Genomic DNA, 24,592 nt, shown 5'->3' on the forward strand with positions numbered 1-24,592 from the left:
ATATTCTGGACAGCAAATGCAGATTTAATCAAATATCAGTTTTCTCCGTCAGAAAGGCAGTTATATTTGTCAAAGTGCAGAAGTGGGATGCAAGACCTTTGATCCACTCGTAATGCATACCGTATACCGGTATATATAGATTTTTATTTATTATAAGTAATTTTTTTTAATTCATATTTGGATATTATTTTGGACAGCAAATGCATATTTAAACAGTCATGCAATTAATTTAACATTTTGCATTAAACGAAATAGTTGACAATTGGCTACATTGTGCCATTTACGAATCAAATCATGGATCAACCTTCTTCAAAAACTGAAAAAGAGGCGTTTGTCAGTGGATTGACAGGAACGAGTTATTGGGAAGTGAGCCTGCTTACAAATTTTTCAATACTACTTTTCGGAGTTCGTGCATTTGTAATAGCAGTTTTTCCGAGCACATTTGTACAGTCACAATGGAAGCGCTTTGTTTTAGAATGGTCTATCATGATATTTCCTATAATCCTGATTACAACATTACTTTCTAATGAAGTAGCTCTAGTTTTCTTCACTACGCTTTTTGTGGTCATCTTCAGCATTTTAACTCTGCCATCTACAAAGGCAAAAGTGGAAAAACAACAGGTGAATGTGTCTGATTTAAGCCAGGCAAAAATGGAGGAAATACTAAAAGAAAATCATGAATTATCTGATGATGATGATTGTATAGAAACAGAAGAAATCAAAAAACAAGAATCAATTTATACATCCTCCATAATCCCTCGGAATCGTATGCCATTGCTTTCCTTGTTCCGTGGAATGACTATGGTTATTAGTTGCATTGCTATCTTAGCAGTAGATTTTCACATTTTTCCCAGAAGATTTGCAAAAGCTGAAGTGTATGGTACAGGTCTCATGGACACTGGAGTTGGCTTTTTCATTGTTTCAAATGGCATTGTTAGCCCAGAAGCGAGGGGAAAGTATCGTTACTGTAACACCCTTATGGATAAGCTTGAAAATATGAGAAAAGCAGTGATTTCATCATGGCCATTATGGATGATTGGCTTTTGTAGGATAATATTTATTAAATTACTTGGATACCAGGAACATGTTTCAGAATATGGTGTTCACTGGAATTTTTTCTTCACTATTGCAGTTGTGAAAGTTTTGTCGACATTCATACTTTCATTCATAAGTATTACATACTGTATTCCATTTTCTATGTCATGTATTATGTTGTACCAATATTTATTATCCTATTCTCCCATTAATCTAACTTCTATAATTTTAAATGAAGATAGGAATGGGTTTTTAATGGCTAATAAAGAAGGCATATGCTCGTGTATTGGTTTCCTATCACTGTATTTTGCTTCTGTTCAAATTGGCGTTTTCTTATTTCAAGGAAATAGAACCAACGTTGTGTCGTGGTTTATTGTCTGTGTCAAATCCTTACTGATTGATATTATATTATGGACTTTGACAATGCTATCTTCCGACTATGTGCAACCTGTATCACGTAGGTTTGCAAATCTCGCTTATGTCTTATGGATATTAGCTCTTTGCTTCCAGTTTGCAGTAATTAGTCTTTTGCTTAATTTTTTCTTCATTGTTTGTATAAATTGGAACAAATTGCCAGTCGAATCTATGCCAGGACAGTGGGTTCTGTTAGAGAAGAAAAATCTTGGAAAAGCAAATGTTAAATATGATCCTCCAACTCCACCATTTTGTTTGATAACAGCTGTAAACAGGAATCTATTTGTGTTTTTCTTAACATCTAATATTTGCACAGGTTCAATTAATTTTATATTTGATACTATGAGATTGCCTGACGAGTATGCTTTGATTATCTTATCTGTGTACACATTTGTCAATCTACTTTTTATATGGATTTTACATACAAAGCAAATCAACCTGAAATTTTGGTGATTTTTGCAAGTTTGCTTGGAAAGTTGATATGCTCATGTGCAGTTCATTTTATATTGCAATATGTGCCTTGCATGTGATTTTTTTACCAACATCTCTAGACTCTAGTATGACATTCCACCGAGATAGCATACCAGGCATTTAATTGTCATAAATGGCATAGGGCTGTTACCTATGTTAATTCCATTAGATTGATATTTTCTTAGGGTTTGGACAATGTGTTTTGTTCAAAAGATCATTACTGTCATCAATACTGTTAAATTTGTAGGCATTGTTTGTGTGCATCCTGTAGAGTTATGTCCATTACAAATCACTCAGTGAAATATTAGCAAAGGCTCTATCTTGTTATTGGCCTATTGCTAATTATCTGATCTGTTTTCTTCAGCACTGTTTATCTTGGATTAGGATAAGTTAAGTTGTATTATTGCCCTACCTAATCAAACAAAACAGATTAGTAATTAGTGGCGATGCAATAACAAGGGTAGTCCATTTACAAGAATCTGTGTCAACTTTTATACTTATATTATAATGTTGAATCTATTTTCTTAGTTTTATACATGTTTATGTTTGATAAAACATCTATGTGATTGGCCAAACACAATCTATTGTTCAAACAAAATCTTTCAACTTGTAGTTCATTTAATGTTTATTAATCGGAATATTATGTTTTTTATTCTTGTTTTTAGTCTACCTCTACTAATTCACCAGAATGGTATCTTCGAACAGTGGTTATCTGCTCATAGAGATTTGCATTCGGTCAGTATTGGTCATCACATTCTTAGCGTCAGAAAGATTTCACCCGTTCGAGAGGATAATTCAACCGGAAGAATGGTGGTTGTATAAGAACCCAATAGCAGAACATGAAGTTTGCAATACAATGACTTTATTCCTTCTTTCAATTTTTACTCCAATTGTTACGATTTTCTTAGTGAACTATTGCAGTAAAAAGAGAAGACATCTTACTCCCGCGATAATCGCTGTAACATTGGCACTTTGTATAAATGGTAATTTAACAAATATTATCAAACTGATGGTAGGTAGACCAAGGCCTGACTTTTTCTTTCGATGTTTTCCTAATGGCAAAGTGCCAAACGGGCAACCATCAACTTATGACTTAAAATGCACAGGAGATGAAGGATTTATAGCAGGTGGAAGGAAGAGTTTTCCGAGTGGACACAGTTCATTTGCTTTCACAGGATTGGGATTTTCTTCTATTTATTTAGCTGGACACTTCCGCTGCTTCAGTGTTAAAGGTCGTGGAAGTTCATGGAGATTGATTTTATCTTTGGTTCCAATTACTTTTGCAGCGATGATTGCCATCAGCAGAACAAGTGATTATAGGCATCATTGGCAAGATGTTGTAGTAGGATCTATCCTTGGATTACTCGTATCATATGTTTGTTATCGTCAACATTATCCTGAACTATCACATGAGGAGAGTGATGTTCCTTATATGAGAACTGATCCTAGTGAAATGACACACTCACAATCATCAGGAAGGCTTCAGAATGTTTATGTTAAACGAGATATTTGATTATTGCTTGTGATGAAAAATCATGTGAGAACTTGTACTTGGTATATTCCAAGGGAACTAAATTTATCATAATATTGAGACAAAGATATTATAGTAGTGTGATTAACTAGTTTGTGGATGACAAAATGCAGCTAGAAAAATTAAAGTAAATATCTTTTGAATGTTATTCTCTCTTGCATCATAATTACAATTGGTCTCATAATACATATTTAAGGTCATTTAAAAATATACAATTATGTAGTCTGGGTCCCTCAACCTGGGCATGTTGATTTAGTGGATTTATTATTGATGAGATTTGTCATCACAGCATTTCATAGCATGTACAAACCAACATTTTCAGTCAAGTACCGGTTGGTGTTATTTCATTGGCTTATTCTCATCCTTGACAATAAAAACATCAGTAGTTGTAAAACATTTAATGGCAATGTCATATTTTTGGGAATGATAATCATAATGTCTTCGAAAACTCTTTAAGCTAGCTCCACTGCTTTTTGACCAAAAATGTGCAAAGACATGTATTTGTTTTTCTGTACCCATATTTTTTGCAATTCAATTGTTGGATTCAATATATTCTATTTGTAACTAACGATTCATCCTATTTTCCTGTCTTCCAATCCTTGTTTAGCTGTCATTCAGCACTTTCCTGAAGATTGATTGTAAATAAACATTCCATGACCATGCAGCCTAATATATAATATGGTAAATACAGTCATTGTATATAAATACAATATTTTGGGATATATTTAACTTTTGTTATTTATTTTCGCCTTTCTGATATTTATTAAAGCTATAGACATATTGTGTATTTAGCTGTGTTGAAAAGAACTATCGTATATGCTGTTGTTACATGTATATTTTATTTACTAGTTCAAATTTTATTGCTTTGGTGATGAGGACGTTTTGATAATAAGTATCTTTACTGTTATGTATCATTATATACCGCTATAAACGGGCATTTCTGGCTAAGCATATATTTATATAGAGCCCATTTCATGTAGGTGCCGCCTGGAAATCTTTTCTCAGTGTTGATTCTACGTTCAGTTGGGGACCCGAGACCGTCTTTAAAAAATTTATATCAAAATATATGTGTCTGTAAAAAATTTCAGAAATAATATGTTATTGGTGCTTGGTTATTTTATTGTTTTTGACGGATGCAATATATAATATGTATTATATTTATGGTGATAATTATGTAGAGAAGATCTTCAAATTTTTGTTTTGTGTTTGAAGGCAACACCATTTTATAACTGTTAAAATGATTTTACTTATTAATTTTTGATCTGAAAGATGGAGTCTGACAGCCACAGTGATGCAGATTGCGTTGACCTCAGTGAAGCAAATCCTGAGGAACATATGGTATGGTGATTGGTGAGCATTTATTGCGTTTATTAAGTTAAATTCAATACTTTGAATTTCATGATTTAATTCATTTGTGTACCTTTTATAGTTTCTCTATCTATTGTATACCCTATTTGAATCTAATTAGAGGATGAGTTGGGCTTTGCTCAAATGGAACTCACACGCAAATATCAGTAAGAAATGTGACCCAAGTTTATAACTCTTAAAATAAGCAATTAATGCATTAAGCATTAATTACTAGTTTATGCAATATGGCTTTCAGCAGCCTTTGGTCAAATGCCTATACAATGTAAAAAATTGATAAAAATTTTATCGTGTTAAATCAAAGATTTGCTTGAAATATAAGAAATGACAATACCGTATCTTGTCTGTTAATTTTTATACTGTACATTTTATTCAGATACCTGAATATGACCATTTTGATACAGAACATGATATAGTTATCGAGTCGCTGCCTGACGAAATAAAATATTCTGAATGGAACAAACTTGAGGTAGTATTATTTACGAAATGTCATGAATCTGTATTGAGATTTATCCTGCAGTGTTTTTTATAATCAAAATTTGAATCAAACTGAACTATTCATCAAAATATATATAACCTATATTGTGTATACATAAAATTGTGTATAAAATAATAAAGATGGTATGGTATAATAATGGTAAAGATCAAATTGCCATTTATGTAACTGATTTAGATTCTGGGTGAAATCATACTGCTTTGTGCAGAAATACTCAAATAACAAATTGACAGTTAACTTGAATGACTGTAGAGCAAAGTCAAACATGGGTTCATTGACCCAAAATTTCTTTTCACTACTTTTCAAGTTGCAGGAAACTGGCACATAGTTGAAGGCTTGGGTAATAAAAAATTATGTACATCGTTTCAGAGAGTATCTCAGGAGATTGGAGCATCATTTGGGAAAACAAATTTGCTGAAGTTGTTAAGACAAAAGCTGTTGGAACATAAATGGGGTGATGCAACATTGATAATGGAGGGAATTGCTTCCCAGCCATTGGGCAGAAGTGCTCATGTTTTCGATATCTTCAGAAACGTCGGTAATGAGGTGATTTTTAACCACCCTGTAGGTAAATATGAGACGGACTTGGTTACTCGGCACAAACAAGCCCAAAAAGTTCATGGGTCGTTCTCAAATCCTGTGCACATACTTTATGAATATGTTTTATACCTCATGGTAAAGAAAGACTTTCAATCTGCTAAGGAAGCTCTGGCATTTTTTCAAAGTTCATTCAAAAGTTATCATTGTTCTCGTGTAACAATAGAAAATTGGATGGACTTTTGGTCTCCCGTTTTAGAAGGCTATCTTGGAATGTTAGATTTTTTGTCATGGAAGGAAATGGGAAGCAACTTGCAAAGTACTTTCCTGTTGACGGAGAATGACCAAGAGCAATCTGTCAGAACACTCACTGCTGAAAGGGCTATTCAACGATTTGAAATAACACTACAATCTCCTGGTGTATGGGATATGTTTATTCAAAAATATGTTACAATGCTTGAGGATATGGGTCGCATTGAAGCGGCAGAAGAGGTCTTGCGATCTAATTCATGTAATAATCCAGAGAATCCGAATGCTCACAAATACTGGTATGAGTTTTTACTACGTCATTCTAAGATCGATATAACCACTGAAAATAAAATTGAATCTTTGACGAGGCTGCGAGGTGTAGCTTCATCTGATATCTACATGATTGATTTACATTGTTTAAAAATGAATCATGCCCTTACCAATTTTGACGAAAAGGTCAAATTTGTGACTGAAGTATCTCTTGCTCATAGTATCCTGATGGATATGCTCGATTATGAAGACTTAATGAATGATGAAAAAGCATGGGGTGCACTTGCTAAAAGCTTACGGACAGTGAAAGATTTGAAGAGTGATGCATTCAAAAAGATGTTGCAGGATTTATGGTATACATCAAAACGACACATTTGGTGGCCTAAATATCACTTTACAAAGTTTAGAGCTAATCAAGCATTGAATTCGAGCTCGTCCTTAGCCATGTCCAAATCATATGTAGCTTCCTTACTTGTTGGGAAAAAATGTGAATTTTGTAACATCATAAAGGCACAATTATAATATTATGATTTAGTATCTGTTACAATCTGAGGACAGCATATATCTTGTTTATTTTGCCTATCCCAGGGTCATCCTAAAAATTGTATATATTTAAGCTTTTCAGGAACGCACTAGAAAATGGCGTTGTCTGCCCTGTACAATGCAAAACGCGTAAGTGTATATACCGAACGGGACCTATTGTTTTGTCTTAAGGCATGAAATTAAATTATTAAACATAGCCACGACTTTCAGCGCATGGGGTCATCCTAAAAATTGTATATATTTAAGCTTTTCAGGAACGCACTAGAAAATGGCGTTGTCTGCCCTGTACAATGCAAAACGCGGAAGTGTATATACCGAACGGGACCTATTGTTTTGTCTTAAGGCATGAAATTAAATTATTAAACATAGCCACGACTTTCAGCGCATGTTGCTAACTGTTGGCGACCAGCTTGCCATCGCACACTTGCTTACCCTACAAGAGTTCTTAGTTTCGATGTGAAAATATGTGCGATGGATGCGCTCCTCGTCGTGGTAGGGTGGTTCAGGTAAAAAGAAGAGCACTCCCGTAGTATATGTACCAGGTTGGATTAGGTCATAATTTTATTCCGATTTTTCTCATTTTAGTTCTATTACGAGTTCGGGGACTGTCTGTGTTAGTCAAGTGAATGTACCCCTGCCCATAGGCTTCTTGCACAACTTGACTGCCGTACGTCACAACTCGGCGCGCTCGAGAAGCTTCTTTTCCTCCGCCTATTAATATGCTTACATTCAACGGGTGCTCTCGCCCGAACTCGGGTTGGTTGTGTATCGCGGATGTAAAGTGAGCGAACAAAATTAGTTACCTCCGTATTGGTACACACACTTCTGAAGCGCTGAAAAAAGTACGGTTACCCATCGTGGCGCTCGTAACAAGGCGAGAGTCCTGGGTGTATACGACTGAGCGGTTTCCTCTTCTTTCCACACCCCCGAGAGGCTCTGCGGTTGGCGCATCCTGATACGCTTGCCATCGCACTTCTGGTTCCCAGTTTCGAATCTCGTGGATAAATGTGGGACCTCTGAAGTATGCGCCATCAAGATGGCGCACAACCTGAACGGTTGGGGGTTCAGGTTATGCGATACTTGGTGCGCATACTTCAGGAGCACCTAAATATGGATATGGAAATTCTAAGTGTGAAAATGCTACTCTGTGGCATCTTGTTCGAGCCCAGTAATATTAATAGTGCAGCTAACCAGTTTAATATGCGGGCGTGGCCAAGAAATGATTGCAACCCAGAGACGTCGAGGATTCTAGGAATCTTATTCGGGCCGCCGACTTCCACCTCTATCTTGCTTTTCAAATTGTGATGAGATATAAGCATGCCCCGTGTCAACGTAAGTCTACAAAACACATCTAATCTTCAAAAAATAAAATTATTGATATACATGCAGAAGTACAGCCAATTAAATGTAAAATTCCATTCTGTAATTGATTAGTGTTAGATCCAGGATGACTCGAAATAGAAAGCAGGTTCCGTTGAAAACTAAAAACAATATAAATAAAATTTGCTTACAAATTAAACATTACATAGTGTTCCATTCATTTATTACCTATTCACTCACCAATAAGAGAAAACGATATTCTATCCATTCGTGTCTGATATCTCATAGTCGTGTAAACGAATCCCGCGATCGAAAGCATGAAGGCGATGACGTGAATAACCTGCAAATAAGAATCATATACCCGCATCAGGACCGGAAAGTAGAAGAAATCAATCGAAAATTTGAGATGAAAATAAGCTCAATGAACTCCGCGTTGTGCATTTATCCGCATATCAGTTTTTTACAAGAGTGCCAAGAAAGTGAGCGATCATATTGGTCCGAAATTCGTCCAGGCAACCGGGACGTTATCTATCTTTTCATCGGAACTTACAATTACAACACGTAGCTGTATGATGATAACGACTGTGCATATGAATAAAAAATACCAACAAGAACAACAACATAATAACCAAACGATCCATAGGTACAAGTCGTTTCCAGTAAAAAATAACCTCCTTGGACAGATTAAAAGCTGGTATGGAATTTGATTAATTCAGGACTAGCTTCATATTTCTCATCCACGAAGACGAAATGTTTTTACTTGTTTATTTTATTCATATTTAATAAAACGGGCTTTGCTCGTGTTTACGTGTTTCCACTGTTCCCTACAAATTTTTTTGCCACGTAGATTAGCGCCTCATCCGTCAACTGTTGTCTACGGAATTTTTTGAGCGAAAATTTTCCCCAGGAGTAAATTTGGCTCCATTCATAATCAACGTAACAGGCGATAAAATAAATCACAAAAACTGATATGTGAAGCACGAACGCTTCTAATTCTGTTATAACTACTTCAAAATTTTGATTCAAGCTCAAGCCCTTTCTTTAGCGAATTTGCATAAAATAAAGATACAGTAATCACAAAATGCCAAGCATAATACCAGGTAAATATCAACGTAAATAGTGAGGGTTTATATAAAACGCCGAATACACTTATGGTTATGGAGGAATTCATTCTCGCTCCAAAATCATATAAAGACGACGAGAAGTTTAAAATAAACTGCTGAGATTATATCACATTTATTGGTCACAAGACGCCAAAATCTGACATTGCACACGACAGACAATCCTTAGAATATTACCCAATTTAAAAAAATTAAAACACGTATTGAGAATGATTCGAATGTAGGCAAATAAAGATTCATCATTGAATGACTGTTTCAGAAGTTAGGCGCATCATAGTAGACGTTGGGTCATGTTGCAACTGATTACAGGGGGCGGGGGATGATTACGTGCGAATAGATTGCCGAACTCCTCGCAGGTTGCGGTTACAGATTTTTCCACCTAAAAGTATCTCTAAATGGTTAATCCTATAACCAGGGATTCCATACCGTCCTTATTTCTAAGATTTGTCCTTATTTTTGACTTTTTTTAGCTTGCGTCCTTATTTTTGACTTGCGTGTCCTTATTTTTTCTTATTTGGACTTCATGAAGGAAGCTTTGTGTTGTTTGTTTTACCGCCAAAGTTTTATTGTGGGTTGTGGCATCATAAAAGCAACACAATCTTATTTGGAACACAAAGAAGCAAGGCACAGATAGGCATGAAGCATTGTTAGTGTGGCGATCCTTAGGTTTTGTCGTGGTGGTGGTTATTTTAGCCTAAATGTAAAATGAGCAAATGAAAGAACTTTTTTCGTGATAAGTACGGGAAAGAATTCAAAGTTAAACGAAGCTTGAAGGGTGAGTGCTCCACACACTCTGACGCCTGTAATTGTGACATTAACCTGTAGCCCATAGGAAAGCCAGCTACTTCTGCTCACAATGCAGAGATTTTTCCAGTCATCCTTATTTTGGGTTCCAGATCGATGGAATCCCTGCCTATGACCGACATGCATGAGCGCTTTTACTGGTTTTTCCCTCGCCCATGGCTAATTCAAAAAATCATCAGTAAATGTAATGTTGAATATAAATGGAGGGGAAAACAGTAACTTTTAACTCTATTTTTGGAATGACTGGGCAGGTTAAACTATATATCTGACGCAACACCTGTTAAAGTTACACCGACGAAGATTTTTAAAACGTTATCGTATTGCGATGCTAGCTTATATCATCCGAGACGTTAATCGATTCAAGCGCAAGTAACATTTTGGTAGACAATGGATGGATGGCCAGCTGCAAGCGACAGTGTCTGTTTCAAAATTAGCTAGTACCGGTGCAACGCCTATGAACTTACCAAAGTGATATAAGTGAAAGATTGCGTTGTATTGAGCGGCGTTTCCATAATCGTGTAGTTGATGAAGTCGTTGAGAAGCCCCGCAAATAAAATAACTCCGAGGAAGGCGGCGATTCCGAGATAGAATTCATTCTGACGTATCCAGCGACTGGTTCCTTGTGTGAGATGCCTTTTCGCATATTTCGGACGAAATCTGGCCATTCCATTCTCGACAGAATGAAATACACAACCCCAGCACAGAGTCAACCCGCTTGAAGCGGCCCCAGCTGGATTGATACTTATCGGAATCCGGTTCAGTACAAGATTTTGCAAATTTAGTATTTCATATGTGCTTGTGGCGTCATAAAGAACTGATATGTTAGTAATATATGTTGCCAGATATTGCAATATGAAACTACATCCATTTGTACCATTTTACCAATATCGACAATTCAACATAAAATATAAATACGTTATAATAAATTTGCAATATTCAACCGTACGAGAGAACGAGACGGCTTAGATATATGGGCGAGCCACCGCCTCAATTACGTTTACAAAAAAAAAAACAGATAAACATCAGCTAGCTACCGTGTTTCCCCGAAAATAAGACCTACCCTGAAAATAAGACCTAGTCAGAATTTTAAAAATGATTTTAATATATGCCCTCCCGTAAAATAAGACCTAGTCAATAGCGCGTAATTTTTTTTTTACCCGTCCGATAGCAAGAAATCTCTTTTCTATACATTTTAAATGATCAATAATCTATGTTTTGCAAATATTTTGAATAAAAACGTGTTATTTATAAGTAAATTTTCTGATTTTGTATATTCGAAAATCTCGTAATTCTCTACTTTTTAATTTTGTTTTTGATAAATGAAAATATAAGACATCCCCCGAAATAAGCCCTAGTGTTATTTGTTGGGGAAAAAAATAAATAAGACTCAGTCTTATTTTCGGGGAAACACGGTATATAAATATCGCAAGTTTTGATTCCCTTATTTCTCGGTTTTTCTCAATTTGTACTATATGACGCAATATCCTTCTAATATTGCGATTTTCATTCTTTGTTACAGGTTCACTTCAATGATTTTTTACAGCGCGTTTCCCCGAAAATAAGACCTAACCTGAATTTTAAAAAGGACATTAATATAAGCCCTCCCTAAAAGACCTAGTCGATAGCGCGAAGTTTTTTGACTTAGTCGATAGCAAGAAATCTCTCCTATACGTTTTAAATGATTAATCTAAAACGTGTGAGAGAAGAAAAGGTATAATGACCTGAGGTAATGTCATTTATAAATAAATGGATATCGGTTTTCATATTTTGTATATATTTGAAAATCTTGTAGTTTTCTACTTTGTAATTTTGTTTTCAATAAATGAAAATAAAGTACATCCCCTAGTGTTATTTTTCGAAAGAAAATCGAAATAAGAATCTGTTTAATTTTCGGAGAAACACGGTGTATGGCTACGCGAGCACGATGTACTTTTCATAGTAGTAACTTGGATAGAATTAAATCCGAAAGTCTCACTAACGATGTCCGAGTTATGGAGAACGGAACAGACGTTTCATCGATTTTCCTATCATAAAGTTATCGAGTTGAAGTCTAGTTTTGATGTTAGGTATTCCAATCGACAACGATTTTATGCATGAGAACATTCTCCAACAATGATTTATTCCGCCGGGATTACTAGTTATTATATCATTTCTACGTTCACGAAGGTTGAGAAAAACATAAAAGTTGCTGCGATCTATATCGGTGTCGACTAATTTGCTTTTAGAGTAGAAAACAGACAAACACTGAGCATTTATTAAGTTAGTGTAGAGATCCGATCTAGTTGTGGTTATCTTATGCAGAGCAGTTTTCGTGACTTCATCATTCGAAGTCACAGGAAGCTTCAATTATGCAGGAAACATTATACGCCATATTTTATAGCAGCTAGTAATATTGTTTCCCTGTTTTTTTCTCTGAACCAAGAAAAATTTTATATTCTGGATAAATTGAGTTTTTACCAAAGAGTAATATACAGACGATCACGATCACAATCCAGTATTTTAGCGTGTTTCTACTTTCGTAGCAGCTTGATTTGCGCCAATTCAAACTATATGACGTGCATTTACGCGTGGTGGCGATAGCATTTGTCGATTATGATGTAATTACAATTTAAATAATTATGATGTAATTACAAGTATCATAAAACAGTTTGTTGCCCGTCGTTATTTCCGGGAATCTAACTTTATGTGTCGCTGCTGAAGTAATGAATGCTTCATTTCAAAAGTTGAACGTCATTATTATATTTTACATTCATTGTGTTATTCGATTTTAGAATTGCATTTTATAATTATTTAGGGCAAAGTATAGAGAATATCATACCCGGATGCAAAACTATCTTGCTTATGCGGAATATGAAATGAATGATATAAGGATGGCGAAAGGTTCTATCATATTTGATGTGCTCAATCGTTTGCTTCAAGTTGACCTACGTACAAAAACAATATGCGTTTTAGTTGTTCTATCATTTCTTTTTGCCACAATTGCAACATTCACCGATTTCTGGCTTTATGACATGGCGGCATGGCCTGTGCGTGTCCCTGCACCTGCGGCCATCACGTCTGATACAAAGTCAATCAAAAATGTCTCCGAAATTGTGAATAGGCAATTCCGTTCTAATTCTGGATTGTGGAGAATTTGTTGCTCAGCAGGTCTGTTATCATTTTTACGTAATAATTTTTGTATTACATTTTCTAAATACGGACTACAAATATTTCCTTATTTATTTCGTTTGAGCGGATAGGTACTGTTTTTTTTTTGTTCCCAGTTAGATGTAATAGTTTTGCTTTCTAATGAGTAAGTTTAAAAAATTTATAATTTCCTAAACTCGTTGAACCCATGTTACACCAAATTAACAATGATTAGCGCAAGCAGATTGAATATGTGCCTAAGGCTGAAGTCAATAGGAATTGTAGGGTTAACGTTGCAGAAATAGAATTGTAGAACTGTCGACTGTTTCCCGTGAAACACATTAAGCATTCGAAAAATCACAAAATATTTTAGGAGTTGATTAGTATTTATCCAATAACGCACGAATAAAGTACGAATTTTACAGATAAATGACACACTATGGTAAATAAATAAATGATTTCCGACAGTTTACATTGAATATCTTTTTTGCCTTGCAGTTGAGTGTCGCGGACAATGCAAGGCACTGAGTGAAGTTATGGATAATAAAGGATCAAGTACATCAGCGTACATTATTGGTAAGAGTGGAATTTCGACGAAATAATTTTCTTGTACCGTATCTACACTACAGTAGCTTTTTACACAGTGCGAAATTTCTTTACCACGGGTAGTTTATGTTGCCAAAAAACATACTTTAGTCAATACCTAGAGACTTCGATTTGAATGGTGTATGAAGCGTCATATTTCAATAAATTGTGAAAATTAATGTGATTATGAAATTTCGTATTTCCAAATTAAATTAGATTTTGTGTTAGCTCCTCATAATCAGGATAAATCTTCCGAGGCGGAAATATTCGGATTTTTTAATGCCAAGTGGTTCTCTGTCTGTCGGAGTAATTGACTGAATATTTTAGACACAATATACAATAAAAATTGACAAATTATAAAAATTCAGGACAAATTTGCTACTTGCATTGTATATAGATCATTCATTTGTCGTTACTTTTTCCATATTTAATCATTGGAGGCGTGTCGCATGTTCCATGGCGCCATTTATCAAGAGCAATCGTGACGTTTCTCCTATATTTTGTAAACGCTGAAAACCATCTGTCGTCGGGTGGTGAATTCGCGAACTTAGTAACATTTCGTGTTCATATTATTGAAAAATAAATCAGTTTCAAACGTGTGGGTGATAATCAAACTGACGTCTCAAATTGAAATTGCAATTGATCATAATAATTTGACGAGAATGTAACTTGGAAAATCACCCTTGAGAAACGGTAATCCCAATTTCAATTGTAACGGGTAAATTGCCGTAATAAATCACCAATCGTTATTTCAACTCAAATATAATTAAGTGGACTATGTATTATGCTCCCCTGTGAGTCCTGACTAAATTATGATGGCAAATTTGCTCGGAAAACTCTGAATATATATATTACTATAAGCTTGTTAAATCAAGTATCTGTTAGGACATTTCATGCATGATTCTACTTAACAAACTATAACGAGTCTCATTTAATCCTCAATCGTACAAGATCTTTAGAAATTGATGGATATTATGTCAGGCCCAAATCAGATATGGAAATGATACAATTGTAATTGTACGATAATACACCTTAGCATTTTCCGATCGAAAATTTTCATTGATTTTCTTGCAAGCGAAATAAATTTTGAAAATCCTGTACCATGGCCCATTCTAACTATTTTGAATACATTTCATTTGGATGTTTTTTTATTAATTTTAGAATAAAAAAAAAGTATTACAAAGAAAAATATTTTTTTAGCATCCATAATTTTACACAGGTACTCTCCGGGATTCGAATGCATTTCCTATCATCAGTATGCTGCTCGTTCTATTTGGTGGAATTTTGTTCTTTGCTGGACGATTCGTTATCGAGCCTAAAAATGCGACGTCGTTAACAGCAGGAGTTTTGTTTGTACTATCTGGTGGGTAGGAGTAGCATTTGGTTGCACAAATTAAAAGTTTTGTTTTTATTAATCGGTACTCCAAACATTAGGTTAAATCACAATTTTTAAACATTTGTAATACAGCCAATTCTTCCATGCGGACATTTATTTATTCAAAGTGATGCGATGGGTGATTTCAAAACTTATTTGATGTGTTTCACCACTCTGAAAAAGGGTCATTTGTGAAAAAAGTAAACTGAGCAAGATTATAGATATGCTGGTACCGCAATTGGTGAAAAAAAAATCGGAATGACAAGTCAAATAACACCAAAACTATTATTAACTTTAACGTTCGTATATAAAGTGCAGTTATGATAACATTTAAACATTTTTGATTTTTCGAATACGGGTATTTTTGTTACAAAACACATGATAAAGAATGCATATAAACAATCTCAAAGCGGTGAGGGAAATTACATTTTCAATACTATTTTTACTATTTTGTCTAATTATTCATCTATCAATTATTTTTATAGGTTTACTAAATGTTCTTGGCTTGATCATTTATATTTCAAACAACAATAAACTGAGTAAACCAGGGGATTTGCCGTCGTATGGTTGGTCCTTCTACCTCGCTGGTTTTTCTTTCATATTATCTGAAATATCTGGAGTGATGGTCGTGCAATCCAATGTTAAAACTGTGAGTATTATATGAAATATTACAGCATAAAATAATGTTTATCAATGGTAATCACCACCATGAATCTACATTCTACACAGTTTACATAATTCTTGACCTTTTAGTGGTCATCTGCGATTATGTCAGTATTTCAGAGAAGAACCTCATTTACTTCTCAGTGATTGCGTGACCTTGCTTTGAGCCAATTACTTTCTGATTTCCAGAATATCTAATCCATGTTCTTTGTAATAGTTCTTGTGGTTTTCATTTTGCAAAAGCGACATTTCAGCTCCTAATCATATAAAAACAAAGGCACGAAATCGAATGATACTCGAGGATGATATGAAATTAGCTTTGTCAAAAACTCAACCACGAATTACGCAGTTGGTGGCTACGCAGTTTCAATGCCAGCCGTCATATTGAGTAAAATTGCAGCTTGATGAAAATGTAAATTACACAATATTTACTTTGCCGCTTATTTTATTGATAAGTATAGAAAGTGAAGCAGGGAGTCGAGAGGTATGTGTAAACCACCAAAGGGGGTCGCGACTCGCGAGCCAAAAAAGGTTGGGAACCACTGATCTAGTAGATTACTCAGAAACTTTATTTAACAGACAATTTTGGAGTGGTATATTTTTAGGTCAAATTTATGACCAGGTTACTTGATATCAAGCTTTCCATTCAATTCATCTGTGACATGTTTTGCCATGTTGTTTTAATGAGGTTAACGATAGTGATACCAGTACAAATCACCAATTGAAATTTTGAAACCCAACGCCTAGAATCGGTCTGTTGAGAACCAGTCTAATACATTTGAAAAATGGTTAGGTATCAAGAGCAACCTTGCGTTGTTTTATAATATTTCCCCGTCTGTGTTTTGTCAGGACATTCATGACGACGAAAACAACCCAGACGACACTAAAATGGAATTGAACTCATGCAAATGCGAGCCTGAAATAACTACAACAACATCAATCCCGAATCAATTTCAAATTAGAGCATCACGGCCTTCAAGGTAGGTCATTTTAAAATAGAAAAAATTATCAGTTTCTATATAGAGTCTTGTTCGGTCTGCAATGGGATTTCTTTTTTCTGTAGTCGCAATAGCTAGATATATATAATGGAATATGATGCCTTCAACTTCATGACAGATTTGCCTACGCTGTCATCCGTATATAATAAAAAAAAAATGTTGTGTAATGCATGTGCAAAATTGGTATAACATTAATCCAGCAACTTTTTTATCATTGAAATTGTAGTTTATGAATTTTCCAAACAAAAAGTTAAACAAAACACAAAATAAAGGAATATGTACGAAATAAATAGAGGTTGAAAATATATTTTCCTCGTAAACATTTCGTCATCCCGGAAGCAATCAATTCTGGCATACCAAGTGTTATGTGGATAAATTTGGTATGGTCCAAATTTTTGCACGGGATTAAAAACCACATCCTAATCAATGATTTCGATCGTCGTGGGAAGCCTAATTGAAGATCTAATTGAATACATGTTCTCGATGGCGTAATGAATAGACTGCCTTGTGCTATGCTGCTTTGTAAACACAAGAAAGTCAACTTGGATTATATGTGATAAAGATTCATATAGTTTGGGTTTCATATTTTTGTTCATTTGAATTTTGCAACTTTTGCATTCAAATAATCACCTCCGATGTTGTTGCCCATATATACAGAACCAATTGTGTGAATTTTTTTTTATAATTACACGGAAGTTATCGGAATTTTAAATAATTTTTTTTTCTATTACCCAGCATGACGACCTTAGTTAGTTCATCGATCAAAATGTTAAAATTTGGACGAGATATTACTGACAAAGTGATGGTTGTATTTGCGGCTATGATGGTCGGATAAATTTCCCCTATTCCCTATAAAACGCGTCTTTCAACGTTGGAGATTGGTTAACCGAGACACTATGTACGATTTACGCCAACTTCTTGCTTGATAGACCGATTTGTTTCACGCTCATGAATAATAGAAGAAAACATGTCTCTCGACTGCTTGATTTGAAATTGCTGCAATCTCAGATTAAATCCCGATGAAAACGAGAGGATTTCTGTGACAAGAAAATTCGTTTATCGCTAAGCCTAGTTTCCCCGATCTACAGTACCTAGTGACGATTCCATGTACTTGTGCCAGACTTGGACGGCACCCATTTGAATATACTGTATGTTGGATGTCAAAAAGGAATCATTTGCAAATAAAGTTAATTCTGATTTTAATGAATTACGTAACGCTTGGATTGCAAATTACTTTAGTATTGATCATGTGAGAATATCGTGATACAAAAAATTATAGGACTCAGTTTTACATTAGCTGAAAAATAAGTACGTACGAGTACAAACCATAACAAGAAACCGACCAGAAATGTACACGGTGGGGTCAACATCGATGACACTGATTTTCAGACGTGAACACCTAATTTGACCGCATGGGGTCTATTTATAAATTTAAATATTACAGCAATTCAATTTTTGCCTTTGTTTTCAATATCCCTATTGTCTTGCAATGTTCCTCCATTTTATTCTTGTGCGGTGGTGACATGTTGAATATGGCCACAACTGATTTAAAATTTTGTATCATTGCGCTGAACTTTTTGAACTTAACAATCTTTTCTTGAATTATTCCGAAAAAGCCAAGTTAGGCAAAAACAATGGCCGTATTTAGGTAGATGAATTTTTGCGCAGAGCTCAAATAACAGTTTAACCAATTAACACACTTAACTAATCACTAATTGCAGCAGGGCCGCTGATGTACAATAAGTATAATCAGTATTATATTTTCACCATACCAAAAACATACACTGTACATAGAGATTGTTAAGTGAAATCGAGAATAGACTTCAAACTGATCATCCAGTAGCAACTTTCTTTTATATTAAAACAACAATTAGTTAATAAAAATGTGCTGTCGTCATCAATGATGTTGTCCGCATGTTGTTCACGTTTGTCTGGTAAAATGAAATGAAAATATATACCGGAGTGCATTCGAAGTCTACAACCCACTTGGTTAATTTTTAAATTTTTTTTTAAAAAATTCCGTAATTCACCTGATTTCGATGCTTTGACTGAGTTAACAGCATTATTGAGTTAAACCGTCAATATCGATTTCTATCAGTCTTGGTTATTAAAAATTTCAATCATTTTTCGATCAGGATCTGCCATCAGAATTCATCGATTTTTCGTTCCGTTGACCTCGATTCTCCGTTTGGAGACGACGACGCTGAAACAGAGAGTAATACATCACAAATTAAGAGGTGCGGAATAGAAATTATAACTATTCACTTTAAAATGAATTATTCTTCTGCTGGTGAAATATAAATGTAAAAAGTTTGTAGCGATGACATAGCCTATGGGGCGTCGGCTCAACCACCTCAAAAGATAGATATTATGAACTTAAAATTCGAGACCATCAACTCACCGCCAAGAGATCTGGAACGATTTAGTCGCCTTTAACCTTAGTAGCTCCCTATCTGAGAGTGGCTGTTGATTCAAAACCTATTCAAAGTGATGGTGTGAACCGGATAGACTCCGACTCTTCCAAAAAAACAGAAACTGCTTACATATAATATAACTTCGGGGTAGAAGGCGTAAAAAATCTTCATTTATCTTTTGTGTTGTACTTGATAAATATGTGTCCGGTATAAACTCGTCCTAATTTTCCCATTCACTGACGATAGACTCCCAAGAGACATGTTTTAATCGAATAATTATGAAGTATACGAGTTTACTAATTACAATCTATACATGATATTTATTTCTCCATTGATTATATGTAATCACCAATATGACTAAGTCATTGCACTAATTTGGTTAAGTTAAAATTAGTAACGATATTGAATATAATTATATATATTGAATTATGAATGTCGATAATTTTGTTCGGAACCAACAGAAGTAATTACCATCGTTTCAATTTGAGTAAGACAAAGAAATACTTTCATTAAAGAAATGTTCAATAACGGCGCCCGAGCCTCGCCATTGTTGATAAACATATCTCCGCACTCGAGTCTCTCCGTTGGCGGAATATAGTTTATATATATTATATATAAATATACCAAATCTTGCGCTCGGGCAAACTTTGGCCGAAATAGGATAAAAAATTACCTAATTTTCCCAATCTATAAACAGAGAACATGAAGATTCCGACGCTTCCATCAAGCTTCGTAACTTGAATAAAAACATCCTGGACTCAACAACGACGTTACCAAATTATGGAATCTCAAACGCCAGAAGTGGGTTTTATGGACTCGATAGAATCGAGGAACAAATTCCAACTCCTAATTACGACAATGAAATGATGGAAACAACTAGCGGTTCAAGTTCAACAAAACAAACTATTCGAGCTGATGTTGAAATTCCATCCATGTTTACCGGGAGGTCCAGATCAGATTATAAGTTGCAGTCAAATCCTAAATTCTCCATGTATGAAAATGATCGTATGCCTATGCAAAGCAGTAAAAGTGAACATGATTCAGTGAGTAACATTTCGAGACATTTTTCTCTTGAAAGAACTCATTGCAGACCCCCTCCTCGTCGTCGACGTAACTCCGAAGATCTTGATTTAACTAGTCTGCCGTTTACTTCAGCCGAGAGCATCCAACAACCTACAATGGATTTTGTACTTCCGGCACCTCCGACTTTTGCGGGAATTAATGAGGTAAATTGTAACTTTTTCACTTCATTCGGAGATTGGTGTATCATTCTAAGGCTAAGCTAAGGGTTATAAATACGCTCCGATTATTCAGCGCGGGTAATGTGAGTTATAATTACGTATGAGAGGATTGCTAGACCATTCGACGTCGTGGGGTGGTTCACATAACCACTTGTCGGTTACGTCATCCATCGTCACGCTCATGCATTTGAAAAGAATAGATGTCCAACTATTTGCATAACTAACATGGATTGGTAAGCGGACGAAAGACCGTGGTTCGCAATCGCATTCCTTTACCCTGGGATAAATAGGATATTCCTATTTCACACTAAAAATTCTCAACAAGCCTCTCTGAATTTAACTAAAATAAAACACTTTTTTTTTTAAATTTTCCCGTTTTGTTTCAGGACAATGTAGGCTCTTCGTTACCACAACAATCCATAAGTATTTTTGACCAAGGCGGGGAAAACAGCGAAAACCCTAGGCCGCGAAAGCCTAGAACCCGACGTCCGATTGTACAGAGGATGAATACATTTGATACACACAGCGACTTAGATGAAAGAAATGATTTTTCAAGTAAAGCATCACTTTCGTCGAACACCATACTAGAAGAAGAACCAGTGAAAAGGCGAAAAGGTGAGGCAAATTATTCTATCATTATAACTTCGTTGTGATAATGGCTAAATTGCATAATTGTGAACCTTCATTCTGTTATATCTCATATTCTGCTTAGCCTTATTAGACAATGTGTTCATTCAATTTCCCCCTCAAGATTTACATATCCATACATATGGGCGATCTGTACACGTGGTGAGGTTGTTGCCTTCTCAGTTAGCTATCATTTCAATTTGGTAATGGAAACAGTTCAGTCTGCTTCGAGTTTGTTTCCAGATGCATAGAAGCCCCAAATCTCATCAGTAATTCCACGCCCAACCCAGGAATTATTAAGAGTCCACCAGCAGATTTCCTCCACGAAAACCCCAAATTAAAAACTGGGATAATGTCATAAGTAATGCGATTTTGAACCTGTTTGTTCCCCGGCATGTCATGGCTTGATTCGGCCAAGCCTATTTTGGTACGCTAATGCAATACTAATATTTGTATTTATTTATTTGAACAGTGAGTGACATTTCACTGAGGTCGCGTGTTCTCCGATCCTTACAACGATCGGGATATTCCACATCAACCGAATCACAATCTATTCCCGCCAATTATCTAAACTGTGAGACGACATCCAGTGGTGAGCCAAACAACAGTTCATTTCGCTGCGACGCAATTGAAAAACAAGAAGAATTGTACAACAGGCGGAGTTATTTACCCCTTTCTTTGCCAGAAGTAGCATCTTGCAGTCCGCGATCACGGTCTGGCATTTCACAGGCTAAAAGTTATGGCGATTCCAGCAACGAGATCGCATCATGGTGTGATCCACGACGTCGAAACGAATCAAGAGGTGATCCAAATCGCATACAGAATACGAGAAAAATTCTGAAAGTTGATGGGGATTTATTAGGTAATTTTTGAAATTATTTCTTTATTATAATACATTTATCAGTAGTATCATTTATTGTGCAGCTTGACCGACATATTTGTATCCTCAACATTATCCAGACGGGTTTCACGTGCACACAAACATGGTAACTTCATACCCGCAACCTCATTAGGTGAGAAAATCACGAAGGTTACGTCAGGTCGGTTTAGCTACGTGCCGTTTAGTATGGGGCATACTCCTGGGTATTTATTCATTATATTTTCAACTGAATGAATTAAGAAACATGGACAACCGGGGACTGATAGCTAGTCCTACGATTACATAACAAAGTGACAGAAGAATTTTCGCTATATTATTCAATGTCATTATTAATGAGCCTTGTGGGTGGTAATTATATATATATCAATTCAATGATGCTTGATGAAATGCACAAAATTCAAAACAGTTTAAAAACAGGAACAGAAATATGTCGTCCATGTCCCATAAATATATCCCTCACAATGTAGGACCTACATCGTTAATAAAGTTAGAATTTTTCAAACATCATTATAAATTGCTTTCATACGTTTCAATTCTGTATTGAATAAATTTGTGATGTAAAACTCCCATTTGTTTTTAGAATAACAGCTATGAACTTTTCCATTTTAGATCTCCATCAAAACCGCCATTCCTATTACACACTACCTCACCCCGGTGAACCGTACCACGGAGAGAACTACTACCTGCCAACCTATTCGGATATGAACGGGAACTTGAACCTCGTTTATGGAGTTAATATGCCACCAACGTTACAAACGAATCCACACTTTGACACGCGTTTGCCTAGATCACTATCCACCAATGCACTCAACAAACAATCAACTGATCGAAATCAACGATTCAAAAAGGCGGGAAGCGTAATTAACTTGGCTAAGAAGTTGCTATCATCCGGAAAAACGCAAAATACTTCGCGAGGTCCGGATGATCAGAGTACGACTCAGAAGCTCAAGTCGCTGCTGTCAACGATGAATCCAAAAGGAGGACAAGATAGACTCACACCAGCAAGTGTCAGCGAAAACTGTAGTGAAATTTACAACCCGATAACTGGATCGACTGCAGTGTGACTTTTCAATAGCACGAATTTGAATTTTTTTACATATGACTCATATTCTGGATTCCAGTTGAATTCTCGACTTGATTGTAATTTTTCCTACGTTCAGGGGAAAGCATATTTATCATGTGCTTAACCAACGGTCGGGCTCGATTTTAAGTAACGAGATTTCTTTTGTATCGAAGTCATTCATTAACAACGGGTTCCCACATTTCGGAAATGTATGTATGTCACTGCGTAAGCTACTATGACATGGAACGCTTAGCATAAATTGAATATATAACCTTTAAAACGTTAAATATAACGCCGGTCGTCAACTGTGGTGCATCAAAAACAAGGACAGGTTCTTGCGAAACCCCTGGATCCCACCACTGTGCATAACAAACACTTCAATTATAATCGTGGTTGTGCGAATCAATCCTGTCTTCGATATTATTAATATCTTAGAATATTCATTTTATTCAGAAAGATTTAATAGATAACACCAATGAAAGATGTTCGATTTTTCTGAGGCCTAATATATAGGGTGTCCATACGATATATATTAATTTTATTAAATCGCAAAGGGAATTTATCCATACCATATATATATTGCTTTGGCCATCACAGATGTATTAAATGGAGTTAAAATACTTAATTTGAATTGTAAAGGGACTTTATGGACAACCTTTATATTTAAGTCAGCGAGGATATTTTAATATAGTGTTTTCACCACGTATTAGTAATAATTACGAATTGCCAGTTACGTGGCTTCCAAATTAGCCCCACCCTGGTACTTGGCATTTACTGTATATATGCCATATCATCAGCGAATTTTTGTTACTGTGTAATATTGTCCTATTGAATTTCCTATGTTTTGCTATTTAGAAGTATGTCAGTATACCTTAATATCATTTGGCGTTGAATTTCTTGGCGTGGGAGCTTTCGTGTTATGTAATAATACAATAAGAATTAACTATACGCGTTGAAGAATAAAGCAAGTAATATATATCTATATCCATCATAAAAGGTTACGATTAAAGGTTTGAATAAAAACAACAACAATATTTTATATGATGATTATTTACGCCTTTCAAACAAGGCAAGCGGTGTATTGAACGACATCGCTATTATTTTTGAATGCAACAAAATCTTTCGGTTCGGCATATCCTACCCAATTTATTACATCCTTTATTACATAAGCTGAAGCAAGAATTTGAAAGCGAGAGAAATGTAAAAATTTGCGATGTCAACGCAGTTAAGTTCCTTTCTACCGCAATTATCTTTTTATGAACATGAAGGTTGCGCATCGGTACGGTTGGGAGCAGCTATACTCAGGCTAAAAAAGCGTCGCTCCAGATGTGTGTGTACCAATATGGAGGTAACTAATTTTGTTCGCCCACTTTACATCAAGTTGTGTAAAGGGACGGAGACCTTTGGGTAGCGGTTATCTTCACTTGGCTAACACAAACAGTCCCCGAACTCGTAATAGAACTA

The 24,592-nt window shown here is 35.5% G+C and overlaps 5 protein-coding genes across 7 annotated transcripts; 4 read left to right on the top strand and 1 right to left on the bottom strand.

Moving 5' to 3' along the window:
• The first annotated feature begins 173 nt into the window (after positions 1-173).
• On the top strand, positions 174-2,585 carry LOC120327228 (glucosaminyl-phosphatidylinositol-acyltransferase PIGW-like). Its single transcript, XM_039393687.2, has one exon. The coding sequence runs from the start codon at positions 295-297 to the stop codon at positions 1,900-1,902; it is 1,608 nt and encodes a 535-aa protein (XP_039249621.2). The 5' UTR covers positions 174-294; the 3' UTR covers positions 1,903-2,585.
• Positions 2,551-4,663, top strand: LOC144411630 (phospholipid phosphatase 5-like). The gene has a single exon (XM_078112129.1). It carries the CDS (start codon positions 2,609-2,611, stop codon positions 3,431-3,433), a length of 825 nt encoding a protein of 274 aa, XP_077968255.1. The 5' UTR covers positions 2,551-2,608; the 3' UTR covers positions 3,434-4,663.
• Positions 4,574-6,902, top strand: LOC120327223 (TATA box-binding protein-associated factor RNA polymerase I subunit A-like). 2 transcript variants are annotated; one of them, XM_039393683.2, is made up of 3 exons: positions 4,574-4,789; positions 5,193-5,285; positions 5,682-6,902. In XM_039393683.2, exons 1-3 carry the CDS (start codon positions 4,721-4,723, stop codon positions 6,888-6,890), a joined length of 1,371 nt encoding a protein of 456 aa, XP_039249617.2. In that variant the 5' UTR covers positions 4,574-4,720; the 3' UTR covers positions 6,891-6,902. The 2 variants fall into 2 exon arrangements, with proteins under 2 accessions (XP_039249617.2, XP_077968254.1); XM_078112128.1 differs by having other exon boundaries at positions 4,661-4,801.
• Positions 6,903-8,263: 1,361 nt separating this feature from the next.
• On the bottom strand, positions 8,264-10,925 carry LOC120327243 (uncharacterized). Its single transcript, XM_039393705.2, has 3 exons — positions 10,621-10,925; positions 8,472-8,571; positions 8,264-8,392 (listed from the first exon to the last, which is right to left on the bottom strand). The coding sequence occupies exons 1-3, from the start codon at positions 10,819-10,821 to the stop codon at positions 8,313-8,315; spliced, it is 381 nt and encodes a 126-aa protein (XP_039249639.1). The 5' UTR covers positions 10,822-10,925; the 3' UTR covers positions 8,264-8,312.
• Positions 10,926-12,927: 2,002 nt separating this feature from the next.
• LOC120327169 (uncharacterized) lies at positions 12,928-24,124 on the top strand. 2 transcript variants are annotated; one of them, XM_039393602.2, is made up of 10 exons: positions 12,928-13,303; positions 13,781-13,858; positions 15,087-15,230; positions 15,728-15,891; positions 16,755-16,885; positions 19,039-19,140; positions 20,015-20,543; positions 20,945-21,173; positions 21,658-22,047; positions 22,675-24,124. In XM_039393602.2, the coding sequence occupies exons 1-10, from the start codon at positions 12,979-12,981 to the stop codon at positions 23,127-23,129; spliced, it is 2,547 nt and encodes an 848-aa protein (XP_039249536.2). In that variant the 5' UTR covers positions 12,928-12,978; the 3' UTR covers positions 23,130-24,124. The 2 variants fall into 2 exon arrangements, with proteins under 2 accessions (XP_039249536.2, XP_039249537.2); XM_039393603.2 differs by lacking the exon at positions 19,039-19,140.
• Positions 24,125-24,592: the final 468 nt, after the last annotated feature.

The sequence above is a fragment of the Styela clava genome, chromosome 4 (genome assembly GCF_964204865.1).
Source record: "Styela clava chromosome 4, kaStyClav1.hap1.2, whole genome shotgun sequence".
NCBI lineage: Eukaryota > Metazoa > Chordata > Ascidiacea > Stolidobranchia > Styelidae > Styela > Styela clava.

Bases quoted from the DNA above. Each gene is read 5' to 3' on its own strand.
- LOC120327243 (XM_039393705.2), bottom strand. From the start codon at position 10,821: ATGGCCAGATTTCGTCCGAAATATGCGAAAAGGCATCTCACACAAGGA. The intron at 8,572-10,620 runs GTAAGTTCATAG...TCTTATTTGCAG, and splicing joins CTTTCACTTATATCACTTTG to GTTATTCACGTCATCGCCTT. The intron at 8,393-8,471 runs GTGAGTGAATAG...TATTGTTTTTAG, and splicing joins AATATCGTTTTCTCTTATTG to TTTTCAACGGAACCTGCTTT.
- LOC120327169 (XM_039393602.2), top strand. From the start codon at position 12,979: ATGCAAAACTATCTTGCTTATGCGGAATATGAAATGAATGATATAAGG. The intron at 16,886-19,038 runs GTAGGTCATTTT...TTTTTCGATCAG, and splicing joins AGAGCATCACGGCCTTCAAG to GATCTGCCATCAGAATTCAT. The intron at 22,048-22,674 runs GTAATTTTTGAA...TTTCCATTTTAG, and splicing joins AGTTGATGGGGATTTATTAG to ATCTCCATCAAAACCGCCAT.
- LOC120327223 (XM_039393683.2), top strand. From the start codon at position 4,721: ATGGAGTCTGACAGCCACAGTGATGCAGATTGCGTTGACCTCAGTGAA. The intron at 4,790-5,192 runs GTATGGTGATTG...CATTTTATTCAG, and splicing joins CAAATCCTGAGGAACATATG to ATACCTGAATATGACCATTT. The intron at 5,286-5,681 runs GTAGTATTATTT...ACATCGTTTCAG, and splicing joins CTGAATGGAACAAACTTGAG to AGAGTATCTCAGGAGATTGG.
- LOC144411630 (XM_078112129.1), top strand. From the start codon at position 2,609: ATGGTATCTTCGAACAGTGGTTATCTGCTCATAGAGATTTGCATTCGG.
- LOC120327228 (XM_039393687.2), top strand. From the start codon at position 295: ATGGATCAACCTTCTTCAAAAACTGAAAAAGAGGCGTTTGTCAGTGGA.